Source organism: Dermacentor variabilis, chromosome 2 (genome assembly GCF_050947875.1).
Source record: "Dermacentor variabilis isolate Ectoservices chromosome 2, ASM5094787v1, whole genome shotgun sequence".
Classification (NCBI taxonomy): domain Eukaryota; kingdom Metazoa; phylum Arthropoda; class Arachnida; order Ixodida; family Ixodidae; genus Dermacentor; species Dermacentor variabilis.
Window position 1 is genome coordinate 126,439,830 of NC_134569.1, and position 18,974 is coordinate 126,458,803.

Consider the following 18,974-nt stretch of genomic DNA (forward strand, 5'->3'; position numbering starts at 1 on the left):
TGTAAGTAAATTTGGGTTCATTAGGAAAGATATTGAAATGGCTTTGGCAGCTAGGCGTCTTTGAGAAAAAATACCTTTTGTACTTTTATTCGCGTTATTTTGTACGCCTTGCCGATAACGTCTCCAAACTTTTGGGTCCAATATTTTTAAAACTCGGTCCCTATGCGGTGCGCTGATTAAATCTATGTGCATTCGTTTTGGCGTTGTCCCTGCCGCCTTTGGTCTGCTTGATGGTGTTCTTCGAACTGAGGTGATCCTTGGTTACATCCCTTTGCTGCGCACCACGTTCACTGACCAATTAAGGATCTGGTGCGCGTTATGTCGCAAGCGCAGCTGCCGATTTCAGGCAAAGGCTGCAGGTAGTGCGCCGTTTGGCTACAGCGTGCGGTACCAAGGCCGTGCCACGTCAGGCCCCGCGACGTCACCGTATATGGGAATTCCTGGAAACTAGCATGAGCGAAGCTTTCGCGATACCGAGTGTCGTAAACTTTACGAGCGTCTTTACATACCTGACCGTTTCTTCTGCAGACGGAGTGCAAGCTGCGCTGCTGCTTCGTATTTGGTGCCGCCAAATTTAAATGGCGAATTTTTGTTTCTGCGATATAGGCGGTGGCGCCTGCGCTGCATGCAGGAACACTTCGCCAGACCGGGAGTTCTTTCTTTCTTTCTTTCTTTCTTTCTTTCTTTCTTTCTTTCTTTCTTTCTTTCTTTCTTTCGGACACTGGGAAGACCGTCGTCACGTGTAGTTGCGAAAAGCCGATGCGCTGGCGTCATTAGCCTGGCTTTTCGGATGGCTCGTGTCTTTTAGAGCAGTACCCCCCACCCCCCTTTTTATTAACCATATCTATAGTCCTTGCGAAATGGTGACTGTCGACGAAAGCAGGTCGCCCGCATGCATAATTCGCGTATTGAGCGATGCATCCTTTCTTATATGGGAGCCCGAAAGTTTGCTATAACCTCGGTCGGGCATTACTAAAGTAAACGCTGTAACTATGCCCAGAATTAATTTACCTTGCTAAAAAAACTGCGTGCGCTTGGTTAACGCGCTCTATGCAAACATTGCGCGTCTGACATAGTCTGGCGTGGCGCCGTCACGCTGTCGCGGCAATTTATTGCTAACACAGGGCACGACAAACAATCTCTGCAAAAAGCCTTTTCTTCTTTTTTTTTGTTACTCAGACATAGTATACAGCGGGCTCGGAGGGATGGGTGGGAAGCAGTGCTTGCTCTGAGTATTAAGCTTGCCCGAGGTGCTGCGTTCGAATGACATTGTGCCTTCGGTTGTAAGCCCACATTCACTGTTTAAACTTAGTTACGGATGTTCATATTAGAAGCATCTCATCTGAAACGAAACAGTGTCTGTTCTCACCGTACTCATACCTTTTATCCTAGATTCTTTTTATTGCGTTCTGGGGGGTCCTTAAACATTGCTACATACAGGGTGTTTCAGCTAACAGTAGCCGGAGGTTAAAAATATGCCGATGCACTCTAAGACGACTCGACCAAATGCATGTTGCTCACTTTTTTATGTAGTGTGTCACGCTATTTTGTATTTTGCTTAATTAGATAATTAGTCAGGATTAATTGACCAACTTCTGAAGCAACGAAGCTAGGGAAAAAAATTCAAATTAGAAAGTTGCAGAGCGGTTTATAAAACGTCTCAATAAACAGTTTGTCTTTCCATCTATTAACTATTAGTGTCTTTCAGCTTACTGCGGATGCCCGCGAAATACAAAAAAATAAACACGTGACATGCCCGCTTGCGCGTCGTGATTGCACTGCTCCCAAGCGTTCCGCGCACAAACGAACATAGCATTTAGCCGGGTGTGCTGCCGCTGCTTCTGCTCATCGCTATCATGAACCGCCGCGACGGAAGCACATCGCTGGCGTAAGTCGCGCAGCCAACGCCTGCGTCACTGCCCTGTCGCAGCACGCCCTGCTAGATGCTATGTTCGTTTGTACGCGGACCGTTTGGGTGCGCTGCAGTCACGGCGCGCAAGCGGGTATGTCGCGTGGTATATTTTTGTCTTTCGCGGGCGTCCGCAGTAAGCTGAAAGACACTAATACTTAATAGATGGAAAGTTGTAAACTGCCTAATCCGACGTTTTACAAACCGCTCTGCAACTTTTTAATTGGATTTTTTTTCCTAGCTTCGTTGCTTCAGAAGTTGGTTAATTAATATTGACAAATGATCTAATTAAGCAAAATACGAAATAGTGTGACACACTACATACTGAAGTGAGCAACATGCGCCGTCCAAGAGTGCACCGGCGTACTTTTAAACTCTGGCTAAAGTTAGCTGAAACACCCTGTATACTTGGCTCTAAATGAACGCAGCATTTAGTATCACAAAGTTTGCACTGTGTCCAGAGTGTTAGGAGGTGGCCGTGGGGGAAAATGGGGAGACTGGGGACTCTGGGGATCAGCGCGGCCAACCCCGAGGATGTCATCCACGCAGAGCAGCTCGTGCCCTGTAAAGCATTCGCGCTAAATCGCCGTGTCCACGGTCTAACCGCACTCGCCTTTGAAAAAATGAGCTCCTGGGAAAAGCGCCCTCATTCGTTGTTTGCACCACGTCTTTAAATATTTATCTGGAGCAGTTCACACGTCGTATAAGTTGGCGACGCTACGACGGTCGCTCCACGCGAATTCGGCAACTACATCAGTCGGTTTGCCGTCTTTCTCGCGGAAAGACCGTGACGTCACTTACCTTTCAAGCGAGCGCTCTCCCTTGTCGACATTGCGTTTATCAGGTTTCGCTCGTCTCCGAAACGAACAGAAGTTATAAGCGTCGGCGGAAGTGGATCTGAGTGTAACGGAATACAAACGTTACGCGTTTAAGGGTGGCACCACGCGGAGAAGGCGCGTTTCTACGAGCTCCATTCAGACAGATCGGCTCTTGTGGAATCCGCGTCCCACTGAGCACGAAATCACTTGTTTGCTTGCTTACGAGCGCATCGTAACGCGAATGGGCGCCGTCAAAGGAGCGTGAGCGCGGTCAATTATTGGACAGTAGGAATAAATGGAATAACGGTGCGGGAACGTGGTCCGCCGGTCGGGACTCCGAGCGAGAGCGTGATTGAGCGTGGCGCTCCGCGGCAATTAGCTTCCCTCCACGAGCGACGTCTTCAGCGGAGCTACCTGCTGCGCCGTATACGGGACCATTAACGAAGCAGCGAGCGCTAATCAGCCTCCCTTGCCCGAGCCGATTGCTGATTGATGGAAGCCGGAGAACGGCGCGTGCGTCATGCGTATACCTTCGCCGCTGCGTCCGAGCCGCGTTCTACATCGTCGAGAGCACCGATGGAGGTCTGAACGATGGAGGTCGATGGAGGTCTGGACGTCTCCTTGTGAGGCCTGCCCGCATGACTTACTTTATTTATTTATTTTTTGGCGTGTCGTGTGTTCTGCGCGCACACGATCGACTTAGATGGCGGACAAGGTCGGTGGGCGTTCCCGTGGCATGCCCGGCTGTTTTCGGTCATCCTGCCGTTTTCTCGGTGCGCTGCGGAATCGTCATTTCACTACGCATGTACGGTGGTTACTTGCTTGCCGCTTAGTACTATACGTAGCGTTCGAAATACGCTGTGCAAAGGATGTCTCTACGCAGGGAACACGACGAGTTCCCCCGATTCCTGCGGCGCACCGCACGACACTCGGAGAATGGGTCGCCTTATTTTTGGACATCTTTAATGAAAGGGCAGTCGTTCGCGGCCCCATAGCGGACCGCGATCCCCGACAGTTCTGCCGTGCTGGCCAGCGCGCAGCGTACAGTATTGGTGATGTGGACGGTCAGAACGGCGCGGCTCGCGTTTCTTTGAGAGAATGAATGAATGAAGCTGCGTTTATTTCACATTAAAATTCGCCAAGGGCGTTGCGGTGGGTTCCTCTGAGAGGTCGGCTCTTAAAGAGCATTCCTTGAGAGGGCGCTTTAGCTCGGGCCCAACTCCGACGCAGCCTATATTCAAATACATGTAAAACGCAGAAACGCTTTTCTGAGATTACTCCTGGACCGATTTTAATGAATGTTGCATTTCAGAGAGAAAGTTAGATTCTAGTGATTGTTGAAAGTAGAATTTCGATTTGGAGGGGCTGAATTTTGTTAAAAGGGTTTTCAAAAATTCTAAAGTATGAAAAAAAAAATAGAAGCACCAAGTTTACAAATTAATACCTCAGCGTCAAAAACAGATATCGCGGTTCCGTAAACGGCATCCGTTAGATCATTTAAAGCGGGCATGTCATTTTATATCTTCCGTGAATTTATTACGTTGTGTACAAGAGTTCTGCAAAAGCTGTATTTCCATATTACTATATTTTTTTTACATTCATGTGCAACACATCAATTTTGTCCGCTTTAGGTGTACTATCACATGTAGTTCACAGAATTGTGATATCATATTTTATTGCTGAGTTACGGAGTTGTAAACTTGCTAGTTTCGTTTTCTAAAAATGTTCGAATTTGCCACATTTTAATAAAGAATTGACGACCTAAATAATAAATTCGACACCAACAGGCACTAGATTTTAAGTTTTTCTTTTAAATTTGACGAACCTCGTCAAATTTGGTGCGGTGGTTGCCGAGAAAAACGAATTCTCCTTTTACGTGTATTTAGATAGGACCACCCGAGCTTTCTCTTAAGTGCAGTCTCTATGTAACCTAGCTAGGTATTACTGGAGCAGACTGCAGGCCTATTTGATTAATGACGGCAACCTGCAGCACATGCCAGCGCCCCAGTGAGAGACACACGCGTGCCATTAGCGTAAACTGAAACTCGCACACGAAACAACTGATCAAAACGCATGTTACCCATGCTTACGTGGAAGCTGTAGTGCGACGTGTAATATCTCTGTAGCTGGCTTCTATAGGCGTGCAATAGTTCCATGTGTGCGTTTGGGAGTCTGAATTACGCGGCTGCTAGAAATTCACGAGAACCTATATAGAAACGGAACAAAACATATTTGAGTATCGTCGGAATTTCTTTGCGTTTAAATTTGTATACTGATGGTGCATGCAGCGCTGCATGTTTGTTCGGCTATTCGGCTATCTTTGTCTCGTTGACATGTTGGACATTGCTCGTTCATTATTAGACATAGCTCGGCCCGCACGCTGAGGCATTATTTGGAGCAAATGTGTGGATAGCTAGCTCGCGCACCCGTTGTGGCTTCCTCGTGCCGTTCGCAGAGTATGCACGCAGCTGCCCCGTGAATCCCCGAGAGGTTTAGTTCCTCGAGAGAGAGAGAGAGAGAGAGAGAGAGAGAGAGAGAGAGCACGGCACGCAGCCGGTAGAATTATAACCGCGTCTCTCGACTGCGTTCTAAGGGGGGCGTACAAAGCAGGGCGGCGGCTTCTATTTCCGGTCTCCCCGTCGGCGTAGCCTTCGGCCGCGCAGCCCCGCGCTAAGAAGGCCATCAACTCCGGGGCCCCGACTCCCTTAAGAGGTTCCTGCCCCCGGGGTTGCTGCTGCAGCTGCCGCCGGCGCCCGGCGCTGTGGGTGCTTGTCGTCGCTCCTTCCATGCGCCCCTGTCAACCCTTCTCCTTCTTGAACTTGCCCCTTTTAGAAGAGCGAGCTTTCCGTTTGTGGCACCACGGCGCGGGCCTGTGTGTGTGTGTGTGTTGTGTATGTGTGCGTGACCTTCTACGCGGCGCCGCTGCAGCTGTTGCGGCTTACTCTGGGCTTTTCTTGTACTTACTTCCTCAATTTCGGTCCGTGCAGGGCTCCTTCGATCCTTCGCTGTCTGTTGGTCTCTTCACATTTGTTGCTGGTCTCACGGCATTTCGCGTGCGTGCGTGCGTGCGTGTGTGCGTGTGTGTGTGTGTGTGTGTGTGTGTGTGTGTGTGTGTGTGTGTGTGTGTGTGTGTGTGTGTGTGTTACCTAGAATGAGCACGGGGAACGCGAAACGCGCTGCGTGTGGAAACTCCCCGCCGCACTGCGACCCTGTGAGTGCGGGCCACTCTTCGATGCATTTCTGCTTTGCCGTCCATCCGTTCTCCGGGGCTATTTCGTCGGGGCTATTTCGGGAACCGGGCGCGCTCTTTGCTGCCGAGTTCCCCGCTGCCGTGCACTTTCACTCGAGAGTACCCCTAACGGGGTTTCCCTGTTTCTCGAATAGGTAAACTTCCAATCACTCAGTGGATCTTTTGTTTTCTTCTTTCTTTCTTTTAATTGTTCGTCGCCTTGAAGAGCGTCGGCGGCGTTTTAATTGCATAGTAATTAGGCGTATAGAGATAATGCCATTGTAAACAATGAAGCAAAGCACTCGCGAGTTAGTGTATGTTCCTCGGAGTTACGTTATTTATACGCGTATATATACGTGAACTGCGGTGTTGGGAACTTCGGGACAAACAGCGCATGCCGATTTTGGTGAAAATGTCTTGGTGGACTTATAGTTAGCATCAAACAGGCGGTAAGGGGATTCGTTGGTTGCTTCCCCACTTGTCTTAAGCACGCACAGCAACTGTCTCGCGGAGGTAGCGTTTACGAGGTTGGCGGGGAACTCTCCTAGTAACGTGGTCTGGAGGACAGTATGCGGTTGACGTCATGGAGGCCACCATATTGTTTTGCAGCACGCGCGATGAAATTGGCTGCGCTTTATCTCCATCCGATAATCTCCTGCAGCACAGTTGAATTAAGCCGTGAATAAGATAAAAAAAAAGATGACGTACATGACGTCACGTGAGTACCCCCTGGCGACGGCAGAAGTGGAATTATTCTTCAAGTGAAAGCACTCCAGATTTCCTAGATTGCCGAAACAAGCGTCCATGAATTCCAATTTAAGGCCTTTCTGAAACATTTCGCTGTCTCTCTTTGTTAAAAATAACTGAAATAATGTAACTGTTCTATTCAAATGCTGTTCTTTTACGTGTTTCGTCAACATTCTGAGGCCCTCCCTCCTTCCCAGCTGTAGCTGTGCCTTTATAACGCCAACATCGGCCTATCGCGTGCGGTGGATGGCAGGAAAATTGAATCGAACGAGAGGAATCCTCGTTACGTTACAGTGGTCCATAGCACGCACGCGCACACGCACTATTAAGTCCCCAGCGTCGCCTTCGCAAACGACCAGCATGTTTGTTTCTTTCCCTATACCTGTTCTTGACTACGTGCTCTTGGGCACGCATTTCAGGGCAGCACGTTTATGAGCTGGCGTACGTGTGCTGACCGCATATCTGCATGGACGCTGAAGATCGAGCTTCCTCTCTGTGTCGTGTGTGGGTGGAATTCCCCGCATGCGCGCTTGCACATGGCTGCTTCTTTTTTTCGCCGCTCGCGTGTTGTGAGATAGCGCAAGAGCGTGATATCGCAAGTACGCGCGCAGATTTCCCCTGCGCGTACTTGAACGGTGGCATCACCAGCGTTTTTCGTATAGCATACTAGAGCTTGAGTTAACCAGGTAGGCGTTGCATGTTTATCGGCCTAGGATTTTTGTATATATCTCCGTAATCTTTTTTTTTTTGTCAAAACTTTTCTTTCTGCCGCCCATCGCTAGCATGCCTGTAACGGATCCGGTTGTATCAATCTCTTCCCTGCTTTTTTTCCCCCCGTTAATACTCCACGCCACTTGCTTATCTCGACTGCTGACTGGTTGATGCTTCCATCCGCGTTAAATTCAGGCGCCTCCGGAAGGTGTACGTACGTTATTTATTTATTTATTTAGGTTTCCTTGCAGGTTCCGTCAGGAACATTGAGTACGGGGGCGATTGAATCAAACACAAGTTTAACAGAAGCAACGCAGTACCAAACAATGCAATGTGCTTACATAGCACAAATAAACAAAAGGTTAGCATGAAACAAGTACACTATAGTCACAAAGAGGTTTTGGTTTGCAAAGGCGCGATAACGCAAGAATGTAAGATACACAAGCGGTGGAGACAGCATGTTCAATGCGCAGCCAATAGGCGCACGGCGACAACTGGTACAGTAAAAAGAAAAAGAACAAAATGGCGACAATACACCCTCACGTATTCACAACGAAACGGGTCGGGTATTCACAACGACGGGTCTCACTGGATGAATCTCTTCGAATTCCATTAGGATGCGCTTAGTGATCTCCAAAATTTTGCTGCGGCATACACATGCCTCACCTTCTTGCGAATATTTGCTCCGGTATGTCTTCATCCATACGCAACCTGCTCGAGCCTCAAATAGCGAGGCACTGTCCTTTATGTTATCGTACAGGTTGCCCCTTCTGAGTTCTTTCTTCCCATTCTTGTAAATCTCCATGGTCGTTTTTCGTTTCCATTCCTTGCATCCTATACTCGCTGTCTCTGTATCTCACGCTTACTGTTTGATGACTCCTGGTTGTCTATTTACATCTTTAATTACACTGTACTTGGTTACCAATTTCCTTGACTTCTTCCTCCAATCTGTGTACACCTTTTCAGGCGCAGAATTAACAGAAGCGCCCCCTGGGCGATGATTGGCGCCTGTGCAAACGAGCTGCACAGCGCCAAACCACAATGGATGGCGCGGACTGGCAAATAAACTTTATATTGGAAAGACAGCGAATGCAGTAATACAGGAAATTATTCAGTGCGCTTGGTGCAGCTTCGCCCCCCCCTCCCGCCACCTATACCCATGTGAAAAAAAAAAAAAACGACAAGGCGTGCGTTGCGTTGTTACCCACAATGTGTTGGTCGTGCAATATTGTAATGACGATTTCCTAAGACGCACGCTCTGCATTATTTTTCGTGCAGTGTGCCGCAATAACGAGCAGTGCATTTTTACGTCTGCGACGATCGCTTGTTGTACGAAAAGCGTACTGCAGCCTCCCAATGGCAATTAAATATCCAATAAACGACTAAGCCGTTTCCCTTCGTTCCCGAACGGTGGCCTTTCGTGCTCGTTTATAGTGCGTTCACACCGTGTTCCGTTTGGCCAGTGTAACGCTTTCTGCTGCTGATTGGAAAATTCAAATAATCCACTGCCCCTGCGAGCAAAATTTGGTGTTACGTGTCATCTCACATTGTTCTGAAATCTTGCAGCTAGTGTCACTTTTGTTTTTGTTGCTTAATCGGTTTTTTGGCCTTGACCTCCTACTGTATAGGATGTTGGCAGCCCTTCTGGATATCGAAAAATGCTTGAAAAAGACTTGTCATCTACAACCTGGCGCCAAACCTGCACGCGTTGCCCCGTATTATGCAAATGTGCGGTGGTGTTACGTACCTGTCTCATACAGAACAAGCTGATATACATAGTTTTAGTGCGCCACATTTGTAAGTTTTAACGCAACTTTGCATTGGCGCGCGCAGGAGTTCGAATAACTTTTCTTATTCTAAAGCATATACGCATGACGCGTATGCACTGACGTGCGTAAATCGCGTTCTCTTCCTTATATTCTTTGGGAAACAGTACGCAAGTCCACCGCTTATCAAGAATGCGTTTACAAATGTGCGCATTTACCATGGCAATTGGGTGCGGCGAAGTCAACGGCGCTCGCGCGTTGCAAAACGCCGCCTTTGGTATGCTGCAAGCCTCGGGGAGCTTTGCCGGGGTTCCGTGGCAGCGGCGCTGTGTGACGTTGATCACGAAAAGATAAGGAGCCCTCGAGTAAACAGCTTGGGAGCAGTGAAGACACCGCTGCTCCGTCTCTCTCTCTCTCTCTCTCTCTCTCTCTCTCTCTCTCTCAGCCTGGTTACGTTGTTGCTTCATTCCTTGCTCAGTGTAACACACTGTGCTAGTCGAGCGTCCGTTCGATCATAAACTCTATTCATTCGATCAACGCCGTCACTCGCCGGAGTGAACGGCCATCGCGCCGAGATATGACGCTCAGCCGCATTGAAAAAAATAATAATAATAATAATAATAATAATAAAGAAGGGGAGCGGCCCGTTGATGAGGCGGCAGGGGGAGCGAGCCCGCGGTCTTTGCTTCCGGCATGACCACATTGTCGTTCCCCCGCTGCTCTCAGAGGTGTCTGAAGTGCGGAAACAAGAGGGCGGGGGGGGGAGGGGGGGATGCTCGGTTGGTAACAGCGGACGCGATCCTCCCCCTTCCACCTTGGCCTGCCACTGCACGTCTTCGCCTCCAGGTTGCACGCAGCTTCAAAGGTTTCGCAACCTGTTTGCGCGCGTTCTCGCGATGCTGTCGGTGCGGGTTATAGACCTCCGGCACACGCGCATCATCATGGTGCACCTCCTGTGCGGTATATAGCAGCAGCGCGGCTAGCTTGGTTCCTCCTCTGCGAGCATGGGTGTGGCACGTTCGCGGGCGCGCGCGTCCTTCACCTTGACGCGGGCTCCTTTGGCGGCAACGAGATCGGCGCGGCGTTTGTGCAACGGACGAAGTGAACCGAACCCGACTCTGAAGGGTCACGCTAGCGTACTCAACTTTAGCGATAGCCATCGACTCTGCGTGTGCATAAAATAGAGCGCTTTGCGCGCATAGCTTCGTTTGCCGAGTCTGTCGAGTTGACCGTCCCGACCTTGTGGAGCGGGCTGGCCGAGTCCACCAGCCCCTTCTTGGCAGTTTGACAACAGTCGCCTCGTCGCCCGCTAGTTCCGACGCGATAGGGATTATATCATGCACGAACTCGGCGACCGGATTTCGGCCCGACAGACCTCGCGAGTGTACTCACCTTCATTGGGTTCATCTAAGCGTAGCTTATCTGCAGTGCCGCTTCAGCATATAATACGGAAGTAGCTTGCGTCTGATGTTAATTAAGTCGTTTTCTGTGATCGCGGCCTCGTGAAGTGGGGCTCACTATAGAAAATAATGCTTGTTAGGGATTTATTCTTTGAGGCTCAGCGGAGGTCCCGCGTCTACGCGTGAGTCGCTTGTATTGCGGTATTTAATGTTGCGTAATTAGATCTTCAAGCCCGCCCGTGCGCTCAGTGAAGCACCGCGTGCATCAACTGAACTCCGAGCGCTGAGTGAGTGAGTGAGTAAAGACTTTATTTGAAAACAAGGTATTGACGGATGACCTTGTTGTTAGGCAGCCACGAGCCCCTGGGCCCGGGCGACTCTTGGTCTTTTGCATAGTGTACACTCCGCAAGGCACACAACCGAAAATTACGTGGATGGCTTTCGGCGCTATCCCCTCGTGGTTGGTATACGAGCCATTGCTCGTGAGGGCAACACCAGCAACCGCTTGGATGTTTCGGGCTGATGCGCGGGTGGCGTTGCTCCGTCGCCGTCTCTCTGCTTTGTGCGACCACCGAACAAATGTTGCCGCGGTCGGTCGTCACGGCGGCCTGCACAATGTCGGTGTGTGTCGCTCTTCGCTGTTTGCATAACCTCGAGTGCCGTGATGACGTCGCCGCCGGTGTCGACACAACCGCGTGCGATTGGCACCGAGTGGTGCCTCCCATTGTGTATGCCGAACGCGAATATAAACCCGTTCTGCGAAGGATATATAGGTTCCCTCGCGTTCTCAAGCCCCCTACTTTTTTTTTTTTCCCCGTGATAGTTGTGGATTCTTGGCCGAGGTGCGTGTAAGACGGCGTGGACGATTATGCTTCTGTCTCGCCATGCTGAAGAGATGAAAGAAAGACGAGCCTTAAAGGACACTAAAGAGAAAAACGAGTTATTCAAACCGTATTGGCGATTTGCCCTATACGATACCCCCTCCCCCTTTCCCCATCCCAGAGGGGGGGTGGGGAAATGCCACTCTTAACAGAGGCTTGGTAAGCCTGAAAAGGCGCAACAACAAAAAGGCAAGGAGTGACGCCCCGTTGAAGTTGCCGCTCAAGATCGCCCGGACTTTATGGATTTCGGCGGCGTCTCATCATTACAGATGGACAACATTTTATTAAAAAAAAAAAAAACAGCCAGAGACTAACCTTAGTAAGCGTCGGTGACTTTTACGGAAGAGCTTAGAAGTTTTGCGGAGCCACAACACGTGCCCGAATTCGGAAAGATAGTTAGAAATTCGTGGCGTACGTAACACTGACGTACCAGCTATGGGGAAATTCCGGCGCGAAATTCAGAAACTCTTTCGTTTCCTTTTTTTTTTTTTTTTTGTGGCTTTCCTTTTCTCTTTTGATAACCGAGCTGCAAACGTGAAGTTAACGAACACGAGAGTTTCGAAATAATAGTTTACAGGTATGCGCAGGCTGAAGTATATACTATATAGTGTTTCGCTTTAGTGCGTGTCCCCTTCAATTACACGCGAATGCGAGCAGTGCGCGCAGGCTGACGCAACCCGCTCTGTGTCTTGCACTTCCTCTGTTCTTGCTGCCTCTGCTAACAGGAAGTAAGACAGACGTTGGCCTTGTGCTTTGCGTTAGCGCCTGCGTGTGTGTATACAGGATCCGGAATGGGGGAGCGGGCAAACAGAGAGGCGGCGACTCGAAGCCGTCGCGTGCTGCCGTGCCAGGAGCCGTTATTGTGGACGGGGGGACGTATGCTAGTGAAGGAATTATTTATTGACGTTCCTCGCCTTTGAAATTCTTTTTTGAGGGCAATCCGCAATAAGAAGTTGGCCGGGGGGGGGGGGAGGGGAGGCACCGGATAACAACAGCGCGCTGTTGCTGGCCCCGAACTCGTCGCGCTGGACATTCACGCGAGCGCAAACAAACAGCGCGCAGTTTGAAAATGGGGGAAACGTGTTCGTGCCGACTGCTTCAGTGTTCAGCGTTGGTGCACAGCTAAAGGTGCGTGCGGCGCCATATAGGTCACCTTGAGCGTTGGCATATACGGTGTTCCCAGTATTCGTCCGGCTTACGTGAAGTTAGGTCCGTGGTAACCAAGTGCGGGGAAAGAAGAATAAAAAAAAAAAGCGCGGGGAATATAAGAGATGGAACACGGAAACCGTGGGGGTTTGGGATATGCTGTACAGTTTTTTTTTTTTTTTTTTGTTCTTAATAGCGTATGCAGACAGCGTAAGCGACCTGCCCCGGTTAGGAAATTACGAAGCTTCGCACGCGCTGATTGCCGCGGCTCTTGTTTTCTTTTTTTCCCCGGCCAGTAGTTCCCGCTGGCACGCGAAGTCGAGCTCTGCTGAGCAAGTGGAGCGATCGAGTCTGCCAGAGCGCGCGCCGAGCATCGGCGGACTCTCGGTTCCGGTGCGAGCCTCGTGCGTCAGCGTCGGAATCCTTTTTGCGCGAATACGTGAATCAGCTCGGGGCGAAGCAGCCCGAGTTGGACGACACTCCCCGGCGGTTCTGTCCCAACACATCCTGCATAGATAGCATTTATGCTGGCTCTGTCCGCGACGTTATCCGGAAGGGCAATCTATACGCTGCCACTGGGAGACCCTGCCTCTATAGAAGATAGGGGACGCTCACTCCCCCTCTGTTCTCCGATCCCTTTCTTTACCCCTTCCACATTCCTTTTATGCTCTTTGTGAGCTGCGTTACAAGCCTAAAAAAGTAACGACATACCAACTCGCCCTAACTGCCACGCTTTTCCCGAGTGACGTCACACAAGTTTAGAAGGTGTTGGTCGTAAACAAATAAAAAGAAAGCTTGTAAACAGCCTGATTAGCACTGTATAAGAAACAAGAAACAAAAAAACGCTATCTAAAAAGAAATCATACATACACGAGCTCAATGCGCGAGCCGCATTTCTTTTTTTTTTTTTTAATTTGAGCTTGTCAAAAAAGTCACAGGCCCGCATTCTCGGGCGATCGGTTTCGGAGATACTTTCGTTCCTGTGCGTCGCACGTCCTGGTGGTGCGACGAAGCCCCCCCCCCCCCCTCCCCCCGCCCATTGGCTTTGCCACACCGTGCATGCAAGGGGTGTCCTCGAGTAAGCGATCCGTCAAAGGCATTGTCCCGGCTGAAAAGCGTTGTTATTTCTTTTCCTTTCGACAAATTCAATTACCCGAGACACGCAATCGCAAGTCTTCCTGAACCACAAGGCGTACCGTTGCCCATAACCCCCGACGGAGTCAATTGTGTGTGCGCAGGAAAGCCGCGGTGGAGATCGACACTTGCTTAGCCGCAAAATTGTCTACCGGAAGTGCGTAAAGAACTTCCGGCGCAGTTCACTGCGGCCTTGTTTTTCTTCTTCGTCCTTTCCTCTGTACGGTGCTAAATGTTGGCGTTGCGATTTACATTCGCTTTGCGCTATTACTGGCCTTAGCCGTTCAGAGTGCGTACTTAATTGTCGCCGTATAATGGTCGTCCTCGGCGTAGTGCGACGTTTAAGGCTCACTTACGCAATTACCGTAATCGCTCTCTCGAATTTAGTGCTTTTAAGCGAAAGCGTTGCTAAAAATAAAGGAGCGGACGTCAGCGATTATTCTGGCCCCGAACTCGTCTATGCGACAGCGGCATGGCGCTCGCAGTGGAAGCGGTCACATCCGCTGAAGAACTTCTCTGCTACGCGCAGGACGTCGTTCTGTTCTGTAACAGAACGACGTAACAGAACAGGTGGTGTCCTAATAGCACCTGCAGTGACGAGGACGTCGTTCTGTTCTGTAACAGAACGACGTAACAGAACAGGTGGTGTCCTAATAGCACCTGCAGTGACGACGACTACCTCGGCGTAATGGAAGGAAAGCCTCATAGGCCATACTTTTCCGTACTCGAAAACACGTGGTGGTCGCCATGTTTTGCACACCATTAATTGCCTGCGCCGGGGCCCTCCGAACTGAGTGCCACCGTTCTCGGAGTCTGCGAGGTGCACAAATCCCCGCGCTAACCTAACTGTGGCAAATCTGCGCGTTAGCGCAGCGCCGCGGTGTTTAGTGCCTCCGGCTCTCCATACTGTACTTTGCGCAATTGTAATTATTGTGATCTTAGAGAGAGCGACACTTACCCAATCGGGGGTGTGGCCAAAAATCGGGCGGATTTCAGAAATGGCCTACGAATTCAGAAATTGGGATGCAGGGATTCAGGTGCGATCCCTGTAGTGACAGTTGTGGGCAAGGTTTTTTTTTTTTTTTCGCCATATGGCGAGGATGAAGCTCAAGATGAATTCAGGAGCGTTATTATAAGCTATTAACTGAACGTAATATTACCTGACTCGTGGTCCATTCCCCATGTGGGCACTTGCCATGTTTTGAAGAAACAACAACAAGAGGTCGGGTGACTTCGACGACGTAACGGAAAGTACGGGCGGACGGACCAGTGGAAATGGGACAACTAAAATGGTGCAGCTATAACCAGACGAGCAACGCGCGTCAGCCGAGCAGCGAAGAAACTCGTAAACCGTATATGAAGAAATAGAATGCAACTGTATGGTGCGACGACTCTACAGTCTGAGTAGGCTTTGTTTGTGGAGGTGGCTCTCCCCGGCAGTAAATGGGCGATGAGTGGTATCCGCAGGACGTGGCGCACCAGAGGTTTGGCGCAGGTCTTCGGCTAGTACCCGAGCAGAACGTTCACCCACAACACGTGCTCGCCCAGGTGCTTATATGTGTGCACGCGCAGATGCTCGGCCGGAACATTGTACATCTGCAAACACCTGATCTGCAGGCCGTGTTTTATGTAACGAGTTTGGTTATGTGCGTGATATGTGTGTCATAGGTTGCGCTGTGCAGCGTTGTCAAACTTATGAAGCGCTGTCACAGTGTCTTCGCGCCTTTCCCGTCGCTATTCTTCGTCGGCATCAAAAGTGCGATGAGCCGCGACAACTCTGTGTAGCACGTGTGTCCTCACAACGGCGGGCGATTGATCTGCAGTGGTAGGCGTGCGTGACGCGGCATTCGTCATTTCTCCCGTATTGCGCAACGTGTTCCTGTGTCAGGACCAGAGGCGGCGTTTCTTTATATGTTGTTTATCCCGGTTGTGCAGGGCAAGGTGTACGTGTACGACAAGGTGTTCAAGCCGAACGCCACGCAAGAGAAGGTCTACAGCGAGGCAGCCAAGGCCATCGTCAAAGGTATGCGCATTGGTCTTTCCTGCTGTATTAGTGGGTCGAGTTCTGCCGCTCCCCCCCCCCCTTTTTTTTTTTCTTCAAATGAAGAAACTGGCCTAAAGGTGCAACGATGCATGGTGGTTGCAGTTAAGCGTAACAATTCGAACGTATCGCTTGACCTCGTCGGTACCGCCGACAAAGGGGAACGATTTGCGGGGACGAAAAAAAAAAAAGGGGGAAATTGCTTTACGAGTATATCGCGAACGCCAGTAATGGCCGAGACAATGGTAGTTGTTTCTCCAGCTGCTGCTAACGGTTGCTGTGTCGCAAACTGGCCCGACAGTGGAATGTCCCGTGTTACCGCTACCGCTTACCTCCAACTGCGCAGGCGTGATAGGCACGGCGGGTGCGCTGTAAGTATCAGTAGAGGAAACTGCAGAATGATGAGGTTATGCGAACACGCTCGCTGGCTCACTCACTCAAACAAACAAACAACGGCAACGGCGCTGCCACAGCTTTGCCCGCAATCGGAATAGGAGGCGAGTCAAGTCTGAACATTGTCGATACGTAACATACGTGCAGCGTGTTATTATTGTATGTCTAGCCTTGAACTCAAGAGCTTCACTCAGGTGACAACAATCGGAGCTGTGGCGGTGTGCCATGCAGCGTGCCGCACCAGCGTACGTGCAGTCGAGATGTTTATGACGGTGGACGCGGCAGCGCGTGCCGCTGGGCATACGAGCAAAACGGTCTGTATGTCGAGAGGACGGCGCACTCTTGTTTGTGCACAGAGCGCGCCGGCTTCTTCCTAGAGCGCTCTGCTTGTGCTGTGCGGAACGCGTTCCCTCGTTCACTGTCCTATAACGTTTTCTTTTTGACTGTGTGCATCTCAATCCAGGTAACGAGCGTTCCAGGAAACACTTTTTTTTTTTTTTGCTAGCTTTCATGTTCCTAAAAATTTCGCGGTGCAACTTTCTTGGCACGCGGTCATCGAACTTCACAACATAAAGAACAGCAGAACGGCTCGAACGGAACTGCCTATAGCTGGTGACAGCGGCCGCGAATATGCCACGGTCAACCATGGAGACTCACGCGACGCGTTGAAAGAATGCGCGCACTCTTGGGTCTCGAGTAGCGTCTGTGCGAGGGCATCTCGCCGACTCGAGAAAGCTGATAAACGAACGGCTTCTCTTTGCAACGGCAACTTTATTTTCTCGAGTAATACAGGTAATACAGCGACAGCAGTAGGCGCATGCGCGCGTACTGCTGTCGTAATGCGCCACCTATGACACTAGGACACCGAAGTTCAGGTTCTCCGACGACGATTGTTTGAGTAGTTTGGTTAAGGGAATCAAATAGTGGCTAGAGTCTGGAATTTTCTGTTTTTCTTTCTTTCTTTCTTTCTTTCTTTCTTTCTTTCTTTCTTTCTTTCTTTCTTTCTTTTATTTCTTTTTATATATGTATTTTTGTAACCCACCACAGTATTCAGGGTGATCATTTGTAAGTTTTATTAATTTTAAAAAAGTAAAGCCTGTTGCAGATAACATAATTCTTCTCCTTGAGCCGGATCATCCATAGGTTATTCAACTGCATTCTACCGTTGCTAACATACGGGGCAGAAACTCGGAGAATGACAAAGAAGCTCGAGAACAAGGACTGCGCAAAGAACGATGGAAAGAAAAGGGTTAGGCGGTAACGTTAAGTATGCAGGAAGACAGCGCTGTGGATCAGAGAGCAAACGGGGATTGCCGATATTCTGATTAAGAGAAAAGAAATGAACCTTGGCAGGCCATGTAATGCGTAGGACAGGTAACCGGTGGACCATTTGGGTTACAGAATAGGTGCCGAGAGAATGAAAGTGCAGTCGAGGACGACAGAAAACTAGATGAAATTAGAAAATTTGCCGGCGCAGGACAGGCGTAATTGGAGATCGCAGGCAGAGGCCTTCGTCCTTGCAGTGGAAATAAAGTGTGCTGGTGATCATGATGATGATTCAGAGAGGGGGTTATTACTTGCACGATAAGTCGAAATACATATGCTATTAATTAACAGAAACTACTAATTCTCTTTTGAATTATTTAAGGCACGTATTGCAATTTACGAATTCTATGCGGCGAGTTTGCAAGGCGTAGCCACTTGGAACGAATTTCCGGTATGACGCCAGTTTGGATATATGCGTCATCAAACTTGCCAAAAGAATGCACTGCTGTTCAACTTTTTTAACAAAACGCTCTTTTATGCATTGAAGCCCATGTATTACGTTTGATACTTTGGGAAATAATATATAAAAAGTGACTCCATTGTGGAAATTCATTATAAGTGGATACGTCCTGCAAGCTCACCTGCTACAATTCGTAAATTGCAATACATGACGAAACATAATTACGAAATTAATTAATGTTCTTTGTTAATTATTTGATCATGTGTTTCAATTTCTCGCGCTAGTAATATCCGCCTCTTTGAATAATGCAGCTCAAGGACAAGGATTATGCTGTCGGCCACAGATGATTTTAAAAAATACCATAAAACTTAAAAAATTGTCACCCTGCGTATACATTCGCTCCGGAAGGCACATGCATTGTGTTGAAGGTGCGTGACGTAGGTAGGGACTGTCGGAGTTGGCGGTCGTGTCGTAGGGAGGAACTTGGGGGGGGCAGGACTAGGCGAGCAGGATTTATTTACCTATTAACATTTGAACAAGAGGTACATTCGACAGTCTAGCGTGACTCCCAAATGGAGCACGCTAGACGAAGCATACAGCATGCGAGCACGGAGCTCCAAACACACTGCTCGCGAGCAGGATCACAGAGCACACGGCTCACGAGCACGATGACGAGCACACCCTAGCAGCCGACAAACAGCCGCTTATAAACACTCCGTACTGTCTAGATCAGTAGGTGAGAGAAACGGCAGTTCTCCGTCAATTCGTAGCGTCCAACGTCATCGAAGTTGACCCGCCGTTTTGGAGGAGGAGGGCTCACACACACACGTACGCACTTGGGATTCCCGGAACCCGAGTTGAGCGCGTCCTCGTAGCCAGGTGGTCACGCCTGACCGCAGCCGGCGCCTCTAAATTCCAGAGCTGCCTTTCTCCTTTAGTTGCCACGAGTGTCAGCAGACTGCGCCGAATCCTGGGGCCCGAGAAAAACGTACCGCAAAGCACCCTTTTGTTAGGGAAGCTCTTCCTGCTGCAGAGAGACCATGAAGACCCGGCAAATCAACGGGGTGTAACGG

At 49.7% G+C, this 18,974-nt stretch overlaps 1 protein-coding gene across 1 annotated transcript in view; it reads left to right on the forward strand.

Annotated features, from left to right (window-relative positions):
• Window positions 1–18,974, forward strand: part of LOC142572666 (kinesin heavy chain-like) — a 164,619-nt gene that overhangs the window by 63,195 nt on the left and 82,450 nt on the right. Inside the window, exon 2 of the mRNA XM_075681949.1 lies at window positions 15,677–15,764. Coding sequence (XP_075538064.1) covers window positions 15,677–15,764 — 88 coding nt within the window. The remainder of the gene's footprint in view (window positions 1–15,676; window positions 15,765–18,974) is intronic.